We start from the raw sequence: 13,877 nt of genomic DNA, 5'->3' as shown, positions 1-13,877 counted from the left end.
AGTCCCAGACCTGGCAGCTTGCTTTCTTGCTTTCTCTCTCTCTTACTCTGTCCCTCTCTGGTCAAATTAAAATAAGTAACTAAATAAAGTTGAATAAAATATTCTTTTATTTATTTATTTTTTTTTTGGAGAGGTTTTTGCTATAGGGCATGTGCATTCACCAGAAAGACAGAGAGAGACAGAGAGACAGAAAGCAACAAATCACCCCCCAGGGGGGATGGCCATGCTACAATCCTTTCTCCTCCATTCTCCTTTCAGGATCTTGGGCACACATGTACACACACCCAGCATGAGTTTAAGCCACCAAGTCTGGGACTTAAACCATGGCCAACTACATGGGAGTCCAGTGACATAGCCATTACGTCAACTGCTGGTCCCAAATAAAATAATTCTTTAAAAATAATAATAATATGATGATGGGGACAAGCGAGGGTGCAGTTGTTAAGGTATTGGACACTCCCACATGGCCAACCACAGTTTGAGTCCTGGTCCTAGTGGCTGGCTGGCTTTCTCACATTTTCTCTCTCTGTGTATCTCTGGTCAAATTTAAAAAAGCAAATGAGTGAATAAATGAAGTTCAATAAATAATTTTTTGAGAGGTTTTTACTATAGGATGCATGCACTTGCCACAAAGACAGAAAGAGACAGAGAGACAGAAAGTGAGAAATCACCCTCTAGGGGGGATGGCCATTCCACAATCCCTTCTCCTCCATTCTCCTCTTGGGATCTTGAACATGCAAGATACAAACCCAGCGTGAGTCTAAGACACCAGGTCTGGGACTCAGATCGCGGTCGACCACATGGGAGTCCAGCGACATAGCCATTAGGCCAACTGCTGGTCCCTAAATAAATTATTCTTTAAAAAAATTAATTGGGGCCAGCAAGTGGTGTGGTTAGGGGTGCTAGACTCCCATGTGGCCAACCACTGTTCTAGTCCCAGACCTGGCGGCTTGCTTTCTCACCTCCCCTCTTTCTCTTTCTCACTCGGTCCCTCTCTGATCAAATTAAAAATAAATAAATAAATTTAAATAATACAATTCTTTAAAATAAAAACAATAAATTGCCAGAGAATATGTGTGCATCAGCAATGCAGAGAAAAAAAGAGAGAGAAAGCATCCCTCTATAGGGGTGTAGTCATGCCACAGTTCCTTCTCCTGCATTTATTTCTCCGTCCTATTGGGATTGAAAACACACATGCAAATATGCCTGGTATGTTTTTCAAGCTGCTGGGGCTGGAATTCAAACAATGCAATAGGTCACGTGGGATCCAGCTCTCTTAACCACTAGGCCACAGGGTAGGCTCACCTATTGCATAATTTTTTTTGAGAGAGAGATTTTTGCTATAGGGTACATGTGCTTACCAGAGAGATAGAAAGAAATAGAAAGACAGAAAGTGAAAAATCACACCCCAGGGAGGATGGTCATGCCACAATCCCTTCCCTTCCAGTCTCCTCTTGGGATTCTGGGCGCGCATACGCATGCACCCAGCGTGAGGTGTTCATGGGTTTTTTTTTTTAGAATTATGTATTAATTTTATTTATTCATTCATTTCTTATTTTAATTTGACTAGAGAAAGACAGACACACAGAGAGAAGGAAAGTGAGAAAGCAAGCCACCAAGTCTGGAACTTGAACCGTGGTCAGCCATGTGGGAATGTCCAGTGCCTAAACCACCATCCCACCTGCTGGCACTCCCTCCACATCCATGAGTTTTTTAGGCCTCTGGGTCCATGACTCGAACTGTGGTCAACTACGTGGGAGTCCAGCAACATAACCATTATGCCATCTGCTGGTTCCTATTTGTGTAATTTAAAAGAAACTAAAATGTTCATAGTCTTTGAGTCATCAATTCTACTTCCAGAAATCTCTCCTACAGAAATATTTATATCTGGTGCAGGATTAATGTGTGAAGGTGTTCACTGCAACATGATTTATAAGAATAAAAAACTGAATGCTGGGGACCAGCAATTAGAGTAATGGCTATGTTGCTGAACTCTCATATAGTCGACTGTGATTCAAGTCCTGGACCCAGTGGCTTAAACTCATGCCGGGCATGTGTGCATGCATGCCCAAGATCCTGAGAGGAGAAAGGAGGAGAAGGGATTGCGGCGTGGCCATCCCCCCTGGGGGGTGATTTCTCACTTTCTGTCTCTCTGTCTCTTTCTGTCTTTCTGGCGAGCACATACGTCCTATAGCAAAAACCTCTCAAAAAAAAAAAACAAAAAACAAAAACCTGAATGCTATCCAAATGCCCATCAATAGAGGACTGTTTAAATAGATGATTACACATTCACACATATATAGAATGCTATTCAGTCCTAAAAGAAGCAAACCTGATTTACTGAAATGTAATGATAACTGGGATCAGTAGTTAGCATAGTGGTTATGTTGCTGCATTCCCACATGGCAGACTGCAGTTCAAGTCCTGAACCCAGTGGATTGAAACTCAAGGTTCACTGCAACATGATTTATTAAGAATCACACGTGCATGCGTGCCCAAGATCCCAGGAGAAGAATGGAGGAGAATGGACTGCAGTATGGCCATCACCGCTGGGGGTGATTTGTCACTTTCCTTCTCACTGTCTCTGTCTCTCTCTAGCAAGCTCACCCTAAGGCAAAAACCTCTACGGAAAAAAAGAAAGAAAAAAAAAAGAAATGTAATGATAATCAGTATGTACTGTTTGGTTTAAAAAAAGAAGGAAACATCTATAAAATGATCTCATTGTTGTTTAAACACATAGTAGAATGTGTCTAAAAATAAAACCATGAAGGAATAGATACCAAAACTACAGGAAGTAGATTACAGGGAACTTACACTTTCTTGGCATAGATATCTGAAACGTTTGAATTTTTTTTTTTAACCACAGTATATATTATTTTTGCAACCAGGAAAAAAAGAAGAAAAATGTTTCTACTTCCTCACATTCCACTGATGGTTCAGCCCACTTTAATTTGCCTTTTGCTCATCCCACCCTGCTGAAACTCTTTTGGCAAAGATTGCTAATGACTTCTGCCAAAACCAATAGTATATCTTTAGTACTCATTTTAACTTCTGAAACGCCCCACTCAGCCTCTGAAATTCACTCTCTCTGACTGTTCATTCCTTCTTAGTCTCTGTGGTAGGCAGAATAATGTCCTCCAAAAAACATCCATATCCTAATCTCAAGAACCTATAAATATGGGGTGTTGGTGGTGGTGCAGTAGTAAAACGCACACACTGCAAGTCTGACCCACATGGGAAGGTTCCAGTTTTGTGTCTGGAGACCTCTCTGACTATGTCAAGCATATGTGCCCATAATCTGGGGCTGGATGAGGCTAGAGGTGGGTTGCACTGTAAAGACCCTGTTAGGAGTGCTCTCTGTCTCTCTTGCTCATGGGAGAAGTAAATGAACACACTTTAAAAAAAGGGGAGGGGGACCAGCAGGTGGTGTAATGGTTACATCACTGGACTCCCACGTAGTTGACTGCAGTTCAAATGCCTTACTCAGCAACTTAAAATTCATGCCAGGCAAGGGATAAGCAGATGGTGTAATGGTTACATTGCTGGACTCCCATGCAGTCAACCGTGGTTTGAGTCCCAGGCCCGGCAGCTAAAAAACTCATGCCAGTTGCATATGTGTGTGTGTGTGTGTGTGTGTGTGTGCCCCAAATCCTCTTTTTTTGGGGAGTTTTTGCTATAGTGTGCATGCACTCGCCAGAAAGATAGAGAGAGACAGAGAGACAGAAAGCGAGAAATCACCTCCCAGGGGGATGGCCACGCTACAATCCCTTCTCCTCCCTTCTCCTCTCAAGATCTTGGGCACACGCGCACATGCGCCCGGTGAGAGTTCAAGCCACCAGGTCTAGGACTTGAACCACGGTCAACTAATGGGAGTCCAGCGACGTAGCCATTATGCCATCTGCTGGTCCCATGTGGCCAAAATCCTAAGAGGAGATTGGAAGAGAAGGGATTGTGGCACGGCCATCCCATTTGAGGGGTGATTTCTCACTTTCTGTCTCTCTGTCTCTCTCTGTCTCTCCAGTGAGCACAGTGCCCTATAGCAAAAAATCTCTCTTAAAAAAAGGGAAAGGGAGAGGCTTGCCCCTTGGCAGCATCAGTTAAGTGCCATAGGGAATGAGCCAAATCCTACAGAGCCAGCCACGGTTTGAATCCAGGCCCCGGTGGCTTGAAAAATATATGTCAGGTGCATATATGTGTGCTCAAAATGTTGACAAGACAGATAAATGGAGGAAAAAGGATTGCAGCATGCCTATGCCTCATTGTGGGGTGCTTACATGCTCCTTCTCTCTCTTTCTCTCTGGTGAGAACACACACCCTCTGGTAATGAAAAGAAAAAAAGACCTATGAACATATTACCTTACACAGCAAAAGATACGTTACATTAAGGCTCTTGATAGGGAGATTATTTTAGGTTACCTGAATGGTCCCAGTGTAATCACAAGAGTCCTTACAAGTAAAAGAGGAAGCCAGGAAAGAAGAGTCATAGAAGATGTGATAACAAAAGCAGAGGTTGGAAGATAATCTTGCTGGTCTGAACAGGGACCATGAGCCAAGGAATGCAGGAACTCCCTAAAACTGCAAAAGGCAAGGTAAAGGATTCTCCCCTACGGCTTCTAGGAAAAAACAGTCTGCCTAGCCTGATGGCATAGTCGGTAGGAAAAAGAACTGCATTGCTGGAAGACAAATGGGTAACACTGGGTTTGGATCCCCAGAATGGCCTGAAAACGTGACAGGTACATATATGCATGCTCAAGATCCCAATAAGCTAGAAGGCCGGGGAAAGGGGGTTGCAGCATAGCAAGATTCTGTAGAGGTTGCTTCTCTCTCTTTCTTTCATACACACACATGTGCTCTAGCATAAATAAACAAAATGAGAACAAAAAAATGAAACAAGAACAAAAATAAAAATATAGCCCTGCCAACATTTTAATTTTAGCAAGTGAAGCCCATATTGGACTTTTGACCTTCCAAACTATAAGACAATATATTTGTATTTCTTTAAGACACTGTTGGTTAATTATTCCAGCAGCAATGGGATACTATTGTACAGATTCCTTTAATAACTCCTTTTCCTCTGCTCAACCCTGGAATATGGTGTTTACCAGGATCTTGCTCACCTTTTCTTAAGTCTTTCCTTCAGTAATCTTATCTACTCTCAGGATGTCAATTACACCTAGAAGCTATATATATATTTATATTCCAGCTCTGATTTCTCTCCAGCTCTGATTTCTCTCCTTAATTCCTGATAACTATTTCTAATAACTTATCACAATATCTCCATCTTATTGACATCTCAACTGAACATGATCTTTATACTGGCCTTCCTCCTGTATTCCCCATCTTGAGCTAGCCCCATAGCCTAGTGGTTAAGGGAGCTGAATCCCACATGGCCAACCATGGTTCAAATCCCAGACTTGGGGCCGGCAGGTGGCATGGTGGTTAAGAGCGCTGGATTCCCACATGGCTGACCACAGTTCAAGTCCCGGTCCTGGAGGCTTGCTTTCTCACTTTCTCTCTCTCTGGTCAAAATTTTAAAATGATACTAACAAATGGAATTAAATAAATAAATAAATATTTTTTAAAAATCTCAAACTTGATAGATTGAAGAACACTCTAAGCACACTTGCATGTGTGCCCCAAATTCCACTAGGACGGAGATATAGAGGAGAAAGGTTAACAGTGTGACCATGCCCCATGAGGAGGCACTTTCTTCATTTCTTTCTCTGCCTGTCTGTTTCTCTCTAGTGAGCACTCATGCCCTCTGGCAAGTTAATAAGAGAAAGAAAAAAGAAAGTAAGAAAAGAGGTCCAGTCAAGTGGAGTGGTGGTTAAAGGGGATGGATCCAACATGGCTGACTGCGCTTTGAGTCCTGGACCCAATAACTTGAAAAGCATACCAGGGGGTGCTGGCAGGTGACATGATGGCTAGGGTGCTGGATTCTCACATGGCTGACCATGGTTCAAGTCCCAGACCTGGCAGCTTACTTTCTCACTTTTCCTTTCTGTCTTTCTGTCTCTCTCTGGTCAAATTAAAAAATAAAAATAATGTGGGGTTGGCAGGTGGCGTGGTGGTTAAGGGAGCTAGACTCCCACATAGCTGACTGTGGTTCGAGTTCTAGACCTGGCAGCTTGCTTTCTCATTTTCTCTCTCTCTCTCTCTCATTCTCTCTTCTCTCCCTCTGTCCCTCTCTGGTCAAATTAAAACAAACAAACAAACAAATAAATTTAAATAAGATACTAATAAAAATAATAAGTAAAATTAAATACATAATTCTTTTTAAAAAAGGAAAGAAAAGAAAAACACACTGGCACATGTATGTGCATGCCTCAGATCCTGAGATTAGATGGAGAGGAGAATGGAGAAGGGATTGTGGTGTGGCCATCCCTCCTAGGGCATGATTTCTCACTAGCAAGTGTACATGCCCTATAGCAAAACTGAAAAAAGAAAAGAAATATTCTAAACTTATCTCTACTTTGCTCTGCACAGTCCATCAGTTATTAAGTACCATGGCTTCCACCTCACTAACTCCCTTGCGTCTGCCTCTGCCTTCATGTTTATCATCTCTTGCCTAGACCATAGTGATCAGAGTAATTTCCTACTCTCTCCTTCCTCCAATCCATCCACCACAGAACTCACTTGGTTAGTGATCATTCTTCCATTTCTCCCTCTACAAACCTTACCATTTTTTTCAATGTCAACATAAATTTTCATTAGAGCTGGAATTATATACTTATTTTCATGATTCAGTCTGAGTTAGCAGAAAACTGCTATGTAAGAGTCTCATTTGTAGAAACACAGTGAAGACTCAAAATATATTTCACAGTATCAGATCGTATAAATGAAAACGTCACATATTGAGGGTTTGAAAACTGGCCAAAAAATGGTCGTTTGTCCCCATATAAGACTTAAGTTAAAACACGCACTCAAAATATTTCTTCCTATTTTCTTTTAGTTATGTCTCTGATTTAGATCAAGAGTTCCTCCTGGTTTAGGATTGTACACTCAAATCCTTCAGGAGCTTGAAAGGTAAAAGGAATGAGTGACAGCAGGGAGCCAAAAGGATTGTGGTGAACTGAAGAATACATGCCCTACTTAGAAATAATCAAGTTCAAAGAAATTGAAAACACTGCAAAGCGAACAATACGAACCAATAAAAAATCATTACTGTGGGCTGTCAGCTTGTGCTCTCTTACAGGATAAAATTAAAAACTCTTCAGGTCAGCATTCTAGCCCTCCCTAACCTGGGCCCTGCTCACCTCAGTCCTCCCTCTCCTCTTTCTCCACCTAGTATGCTGGGCCCAATCACAACGAACGACGCGCGGTCTATCCAATGCATCACTGTTGCAGCGTGATGGCTCCTCTGGCCGTATATTACTGCCTCCACCTAGAATGTCTTCTACTCTCCTCAGCAGGCCTCTAGCCCTAATCTCCAGCAAGATCTTGGAGCTGGACTCTGAGCCCAATAGGCTCGACTCTAATACACCTCAGATACAACCTGCCCCACGCTGACCTCTCTCCACTATGACTATTTTGTCATCTTTTTTTTTATCTTTAACAGGAGTGAGAGTCTAGAAATGAAAGAGCAATTAGGAGACTGTTGCAACATACTCAAAAAAAAAAAAATGATAATGAACCAAGAGTAACCATTTGGTTAATTGCCTGAATGAATGAGTGAATCACGGCCAAGCTCCCTGGTAGCACCATTACTCAGCGTCTGGTCTATCTCCTAAAGAACCTGCCTTTTTCTGTGTCCCTAACCCTAAAACATACACACGTTCCTTGGTTCTCGGAGCCTAAGAGTTGGTTGGGAGAAAAAGACTATTTCTAGATTTATAACGAAAGGGACTATCACCCTGAATCTTTCAGGCTCAGGTTGTGGTCCCTGCTTCTTCCCAAGTGTTCTTCCTTTTGGACACTCCATTTTGGCACCCACTCATCTGTGCCTCTCTTCTTTCTCAACCTTCTTTCTACACCAGATGCCTAGATTCTTCTCGACATACTTTACTTCTCCTATCAACTCCCCTTAGCCTCCAGCAAAATAATTCCTGTCCACTTACCTCCTCCCCATCTCAGGCAGCGAGCTAGATCATTTCCAGTGCCCAAGGGCAACACGGCAACAGGAGGCACAACAGGCAAGTTTGCTTTGTCTGGGGAGGCAGGTGAAGAGATGGATGGAGGAAGTTAGCTCTGGAAGACCAGCGCCCAGTCCCCTGCCTGAACCCTCTTCCTGCACTGACCAATGGTCTCTAGAATCCAGCCTACTGTGCCGTCTCCGCCACATACTAAAATCCGGCTATCAGGAACATCTCTGAAGAATCTGAGCCTGAGACAAAAGGGGAGAAAGAAGATGAAAATGAATAACAGAACTGAGCCTACCCAACTCCTGACAGGTAGATTACTTTTTTTTTTTAAGGGACAGGCTGGCCTTGAACTTGCAGAGTAGCTGGGAATACAGGAGCAAGCCACCATACCTGGTGGTAGATTACTTCTTATCTCTCATTCCTTATGAACCCTTTCCCCTTTGTCAAAAGATTTGATTTTCTTTTGGAGAGGTTTTTTGCTATAGGGAGTGTGCTCGTCAGAAAGACAGAGAGAGACAGAGAGACAGAGAGAGAGAAATCACCCCCCAGGGGGGATGGTCATGCTGCAATCCCTTCTCCTCCATTCTCCTCTCGGGTTCTTGGGCATGCATGCACACACGCCCGGCATGAGTTTAAGCCACGGGTCCGGGACTCGAACCGCGGTTGACTATGTGGGAGTCCAGTGACATAGCCATTACGCTAACTGCTGGTCCCAGAGATTTGAGTTTCTAATAAGAGCAGAAAAAAGGATGCTGAGGAAAATTGTAGCTACTCTTCAGTGGTCAGGGAAAAATGGAGAGCAGGACAAAGATGAGCACTCAAAGGATGGGATACCCAGTTACCCGGGAGGAAAGAAGAATTCCAAATTGTGACTTCTGCCATAGGGCGGGCACCACCATGCCCCCAAATTGTGACTTCTTGGCATTCTCTAGCCCTCTGCTCCTAATATGTATTATTTCCTGTTCCCTCTGACATATACAGACACACAGACACACACATAGATACACAAACATGTTACACAGCTCCTTAACTTATACTCACCCCGGCTCAGGACCATCCTTTACAAGGTCAAACACCTGTCGAGGGTTCAGGATATACTGGAACTTCCATAGCACCCTGTGTGAAGGAAGAGGAAAAGCTCGTGGTGGGGGCAAGGGGAGCGTGACAGTCTGTACCCAACCATCCTGATAGCTCTTGCCCTCTCTTACACACACATCTCTTCCTCCCTCCATGCCCTGCTAGTCCTCCCTCTCCATCTTAAAAGACCCCCTGAATATCTCTTCTCACCTTTGCCCCTGCTTCCCGCCACTCTTAGGGTTGACAAAGACTAGAAGTGGGTGAGTGTTAGAAACAGGGTCAATCTACATTGGGAAAGAAAATAAGGATAAAGACAGTGGGATTTGTCAGAGTTCAGGTGGCCCTGGACATGGACAGAGGGCTGGCATTCCATCAAGATGCTCCCCTTCTCCCCCCCACCTAGGTGGAGCTTCTAGAGAGCAGGCACCCCCCACCCTGGGCTTCCCCCCTTCATTTCCTCCCATGAGGCACAGGTAAAAAACTGGCCCCCACCATGAAGCCCAAGTCCCTCAGCCCTGTACCCGCAGAGCCTCGGAGGTGCTCAAATTTAAATCATCCGTGGTCTTCTGGCTTATTTTGTTATTTTTACGATCCTGTCCAGAGGCCTAGAAGGGGAGAAATGCAGAGGGAAGGAAAGCTGGATTATTCAGGCAATACCCAAACAGATGAGAGTCTGACTCAGATCCTAACAGTGCAGGCTCTCTGTTCTAAATGGCATTCTGGGGGTGTGTGTGTGAAACTGGGGAGACGCTCCCGTCCCAGCTGCTGCCATGGATCTCACCAGGACACTAGGATAGATGGAAGATGGAGGCAGGATGTGATCACGTAACAGCCCACAGTCACACTCAGGGCCCACGGCCTGCAGACAGTCATCATGGATCTGAAAGACAAGGTGGGCACGGGGACATCATAGAGGGGACCCCGCCCCTCAACTCACTTGAGGGTCTGCACAGGAAACAGACCCCTTGGGAGCAGAGGCAACTGTCACCTCCAAGCTGTGGAGGGCCCTGGTCATAGCCTGGAGGGGTAACTCTCAAACTGACCTCTAGGTGGCACCATACACAATGAAGCCCAGTCAGACTGTGGTAGATTCGGATCTTTTTCTGACATCGGTCACAACGCCCAGACTCACAACCTCCTCGCACCCACACGTGCGACTGGACCTTGGGGAGAAAGACAGGCACTTGCCTGGGAGGGTTTGAGCAGGGACTGAAGGAGGAAGGGACTGGGGGCAGCAACTGGTAAGGGACTAGAAGTTAGGTACAGGGCCAGGATGGGCATGGTGATGAAGAAAGTGGAGTTACTCACACCAATGTCCTTCCGAGACTTGGCATAGGTGCTGACTTCACAAGGCAGGGCCCTCATGGCACACTGGTCGTGCACGGTATACTTACAGACTGTGGGAGGAGGAAGAAGTTCAGAGCCTTAGCTTCAGCCCCTCCCCCTATTTCTTCCTTAGCTGGGGGTGAGGCAGGATCACTCAAGGGAACAAGACAAGAGATATATAACCCCTTGCTGCCAGAGTATGCAGAAAAGTAAGCTCAGGTGGGGTGGGGCTCACCTCCAAGACCTGTGCCTTTTCCTCACACTTCCTCCTAAAAGAGCCATTGCTTCCCCATGCCTGTCCTCACACCACCCAAGGGCCAGGCAGGAATCGAGCTGGATGATGCAAGGGAGGCCCAGATATAACAATAATAACTAATTTTCACTTGACGTTTTATAAAAATGTGATGCACTGTGTAAAGCACTTTTCTTGCATCACCTTGTTTAATGCTCATGATGACCTCATTTTCAGTCGCGGGAACTAAGGCTGAAAGAATGTATGTAGCTTTCCCAAGGTCACACAACCAGTCAGCAGCAGAGCCCAGGACTCCACCTCAGGTCTAAGTTCAGAGCTCCGCATCCTTGCAGATAGGCTGCCCTCACCTCCCACCCACCCAGCTCCCGTCACTCACGGTTACAGCTCAGCCCCTGTTTGCCAAGACCAATGCTTGACTCGCACAGGTTGCAGTAGACTGGTCTGGGGAACCTCTTGGGTCTCCACATGTGCTGCCCATCGTCCTTCAGAGTCTGGGAGGGCACAGCAGAGGCTAGGGAGTATCTAAGCCTTTAGAGGGCCAACCTCTGGTGAGCACAACCCGAGGCAGCAGTCTTATCCCCCCTCAGAGATTTCTCCTACTCACCATCTCCAGACCCAACAGCACTAGCAATGGTACGGTGGTGGCCCCAGCCCGGACCCATTCGGCTAGGGAGACAGACCCACTGCCATCATAGTCGATCTCTTTCATCATTTCCTGAAGAATCTGTGTGGAGAGTGGGAAGAGACCTTTAGTGTGAGTGGCTCCTCAGACCTGTCACTTCTTTACTCTTTCACCCAGCCCAGCCATCCTAGCCCAGGGAACCAAGCTGCCTGTCAGAGATGGCAGGACAGATACAGGACTCACCGGGGCAAAGGTACAAGAGTGGACATGAAGGAAGAAGTGCCTTACCGGTCTCAGCTCAGACACATCCCAATCCAGGTATTCAGCCATTCGCATCATCTGTAGGATGATTCTGTCCACTTCCTGAGGCAAAACAAGTAAGAGCCACAGCCATATCCCCCTTACTACCACCATCCATACTCTTCTCCAGAAATCAGGGTTCCTGGGTTCCACCCCCAGACCCACCTCTCATTCTCAGGTGCCTCTGCCAAGTAAATGAATGTGTCTGTGCATTTCCAGTGCCTATCTCTAGTCTTCTCTTTTAGAGGTCAAGAGCTTGAGACCTATTTCTAAATTCAGTCCTAAAGGAACCAACCTCTCCCCCAAGCATCCTCTGCTTCTTAAGGCCCTTAAAGAGTTGGGGCAGGAAGACACAGGTAAACAGACACATGTTCCCTTGCCCTGCATACAGGTCCCCAACTCACTGAGCTGTCCAGGATCCCATTTCTGTCCGTGTCATACAGCTTGAAGGTGACTGTGGGGTACATTGGGGAGCCAGAGTCAGTTTGTGAGAGATATCCAAAGAGCTCATACCAGACTATAGGGGAGACAGAGCTAGGAGAGAGCCGTTGGGTGAAGAGCCGAGATCTTGGGATGGGATGAAGAAAGGAGGTAAGCAGGAGGGGACGAGGGCATGGACATGATAGGGAAGACAGCGCAGACTCACATATCCCAGAACATCCCAGACCACCTACACGAGAATGTACAAGACATGGGAAGTGGGGTGACTATGGTGGATGGCATTAAATATAAGAAGTCTGGAGGAACAGAGGAAATGGGCCCATTTTCTGGCCCCACCTTTATCTGGCCCTGTCATCCTTTAGGAATCCTGAAAGAACGAGGAAAGGGAGGTTGGGGAATACCTCTCTCTCCCTTCACCTTTCTTCCCTCTCCCTGTCCAGAATGGAAACTCACATTCTAGTTTGTCTTCTGGTCGGCCACCTTCCAGAAGGGAAAAGTAGCAGGAGACATCACTCAGACATATCACATCTGGTTACAAAAAAGTACAGCAGATCTGAGGTCAGGGCTCACCTCCAGGTTGGCTCTTCCCTTTAACTTTCCTCCCTCTAGCTCCTACTTGAGACTGAATACTCTCTACCTCTCTCCCCACAACTGTCCCCAACATGTGACTCAATTCAACCCTCATCCCCAAACCTACACTAATGTGACTTTCCTTCCAGAGGCCCAGCCCACTCCTACCTGCTTGTCCATACCTTTTGTCACAGTTTTGTCTAAGCAGTGACCAGTTTGGAAGGACTGAAACAGTGCCAGGCTTAGCTGATTGGGTACATTATCCACTTCCAGATAGATTTTCAGGAATTGCTGGAATCCCTCATATCCAATGGCCTATGACGAGAATGAGTATTATCCTATGGGGTCTGAAGGGCGGGAGTGGGGAACCAAAGAACTGGGAGTAGTGGGGACAAGGTGATGAAGGCAGAGCTGAGAAACATCTGAGTAGGACTATGGTTTTTTGGGCCAGGCCCTGAGTTAATAGAATCTCTTGTTTTGTCTTAAAGAAAGAGCTACAGTGACAATGGGGTATCTACAAGGGAGATACAGGCCCAGAGTAATCCCTAGAAGTTGGAGGTCCCAACGGAGTAGCAAAAACAAAGACAGAGGTGTCAGCTGTTGACATGGTGATTAAGGTGGCTGGATCCCACATGGCCAATTGCATAGTTCGAGTCCTGGACCTGACAGCTTGAAAACACACTGGATGTGTCTGCATGCATGTCCAAAATTCCAAATGGAGGGAAAAATGGAGGAGAAAGGATTGCAGCCTAATGGTCCCCATGGGAGGTACTTTTTCACTTTCCCTCTCTTTCCTTCTGTCTTTCTCTGGTGAGTGCATGTGCATTCTGGAAAATTAAAAACAAACAAACAAACAAAAAATAGGGCTGGCAGGTGGTGTGGCTCTGGACTCCCACATGGCTGACTGGGAATCAAATCCTGGACCTGATGGCTTGCTTTCTCGCTTTCTCTCTCTCTCTCTCTCTCTGTTTCTGGTCAAATTAAAAAAAGTGATGATGACAAATGAAATTAATTAAATAAATAAATAAATAAAATTTTTGGGAGAGGTTTTTGCTATAGGGAGCATGTGCTGACCAGACAGACAGAGAGAGACAGAGAGACAGAAAGTGAGAAATCATCCCCCCAGGGGGGATGGCCACGCCGCAATCCCTTCTTTTCCATTCTCCTCTCAGAATCTTGGGCATGCATGCACACGCGCCCAGCGTGA

At 45.7% G+C, this 13,877-nt stretch overlaps 1 protein-coding gene across 6 annotated transcripts in view; it reads right to left on the bottom strand.

Moving 5' to 3' along the window:
* The window catches only part of DGKA (diacylglycerol kinase alpha), a 33,905-nt gene that overhangs the window by 4,132 nt on the left and 15,896 nt on the right, over window positions 1-13,877 (bottom strand). For 5 of the 6 annotated variants that reach the window (XM_006165574.3, XM_027767163.1, XM_006165576.3 and 2 more), the window contains exons 4-17: window positions 12,853-12,985; window positions 12,554-12,628; window positions 12,064-12,113; window positions 11,648-11,722; window positions 11,342-11,461; window positions 11,114-11,228; window positions 10,467-10,555; window positions 10,202-10,321; window positions 9,940-10,038; window positions 9,680-9,763; window positions 9,369-9,442; window positions 9,123-9,197; window positions 8,238-8,323; window positions 8,058-8,147 (exon numbers count right to left, since the gene is read on the bottom strand). In XM_006165574.3, coding sequence (XP_006165636.1) covers window positions 8,058-8,147; window positions 8,238-8,323; window positions 9,123-9,197; window positions 9,369-9,442; window positions 9,680-9,763; window positions 9,940-10,038; window positions 10,202-10,321; window positions 10,467-10,555; window positions 11,114-11,228; window positions 11,342-11,461; window positions 11,648-11,722; window positions 12,064-12,113; window positions 12,554-12,628; window positions 12,853-12,985 — 1,285 coding nt within the window. Of the gene's footprint in view, window positions 1-8,057; window positions 8,148-8,237; window positions 8,324-9,122; window positions 9,198-9,368; window positions 9,443-9,679; window positions 9,764-9,939; window positions 10,039-10,201; window positions 10,322-10,466; window positions 10,556-11,113; window positions 11,229-11,341; window positions 11,462-11,647; window positions 11,723-12,063; window positions 12,114-12,436; window positions 12,468-12,553; window positions 12,629-12,852; window positions 12,986-13,877 lie in introns of those variants that run through there. The other variant, XM_027767164.1, reaches the window with a different exon arrangement.

The sequence above is a fragment of the Tupaia chinensis genome, unplaced genomic scaffold (assembly GCF_000334495.1).
Source record: "Tupaia chinensis unplaced genomic scaffold, TupChi_1.0 Scaffold143970_1, whole genome shotgun sequence".
Lineage (NCBI taxonomy): Eukaryota > Metazoa > Chordata > Mammalia > Scandentia > Tupaiidae > Tupaia > Tupaia belangeri.
This window is presented reverse-complemented; position numbering and strand designations above follow the sequence as displayed.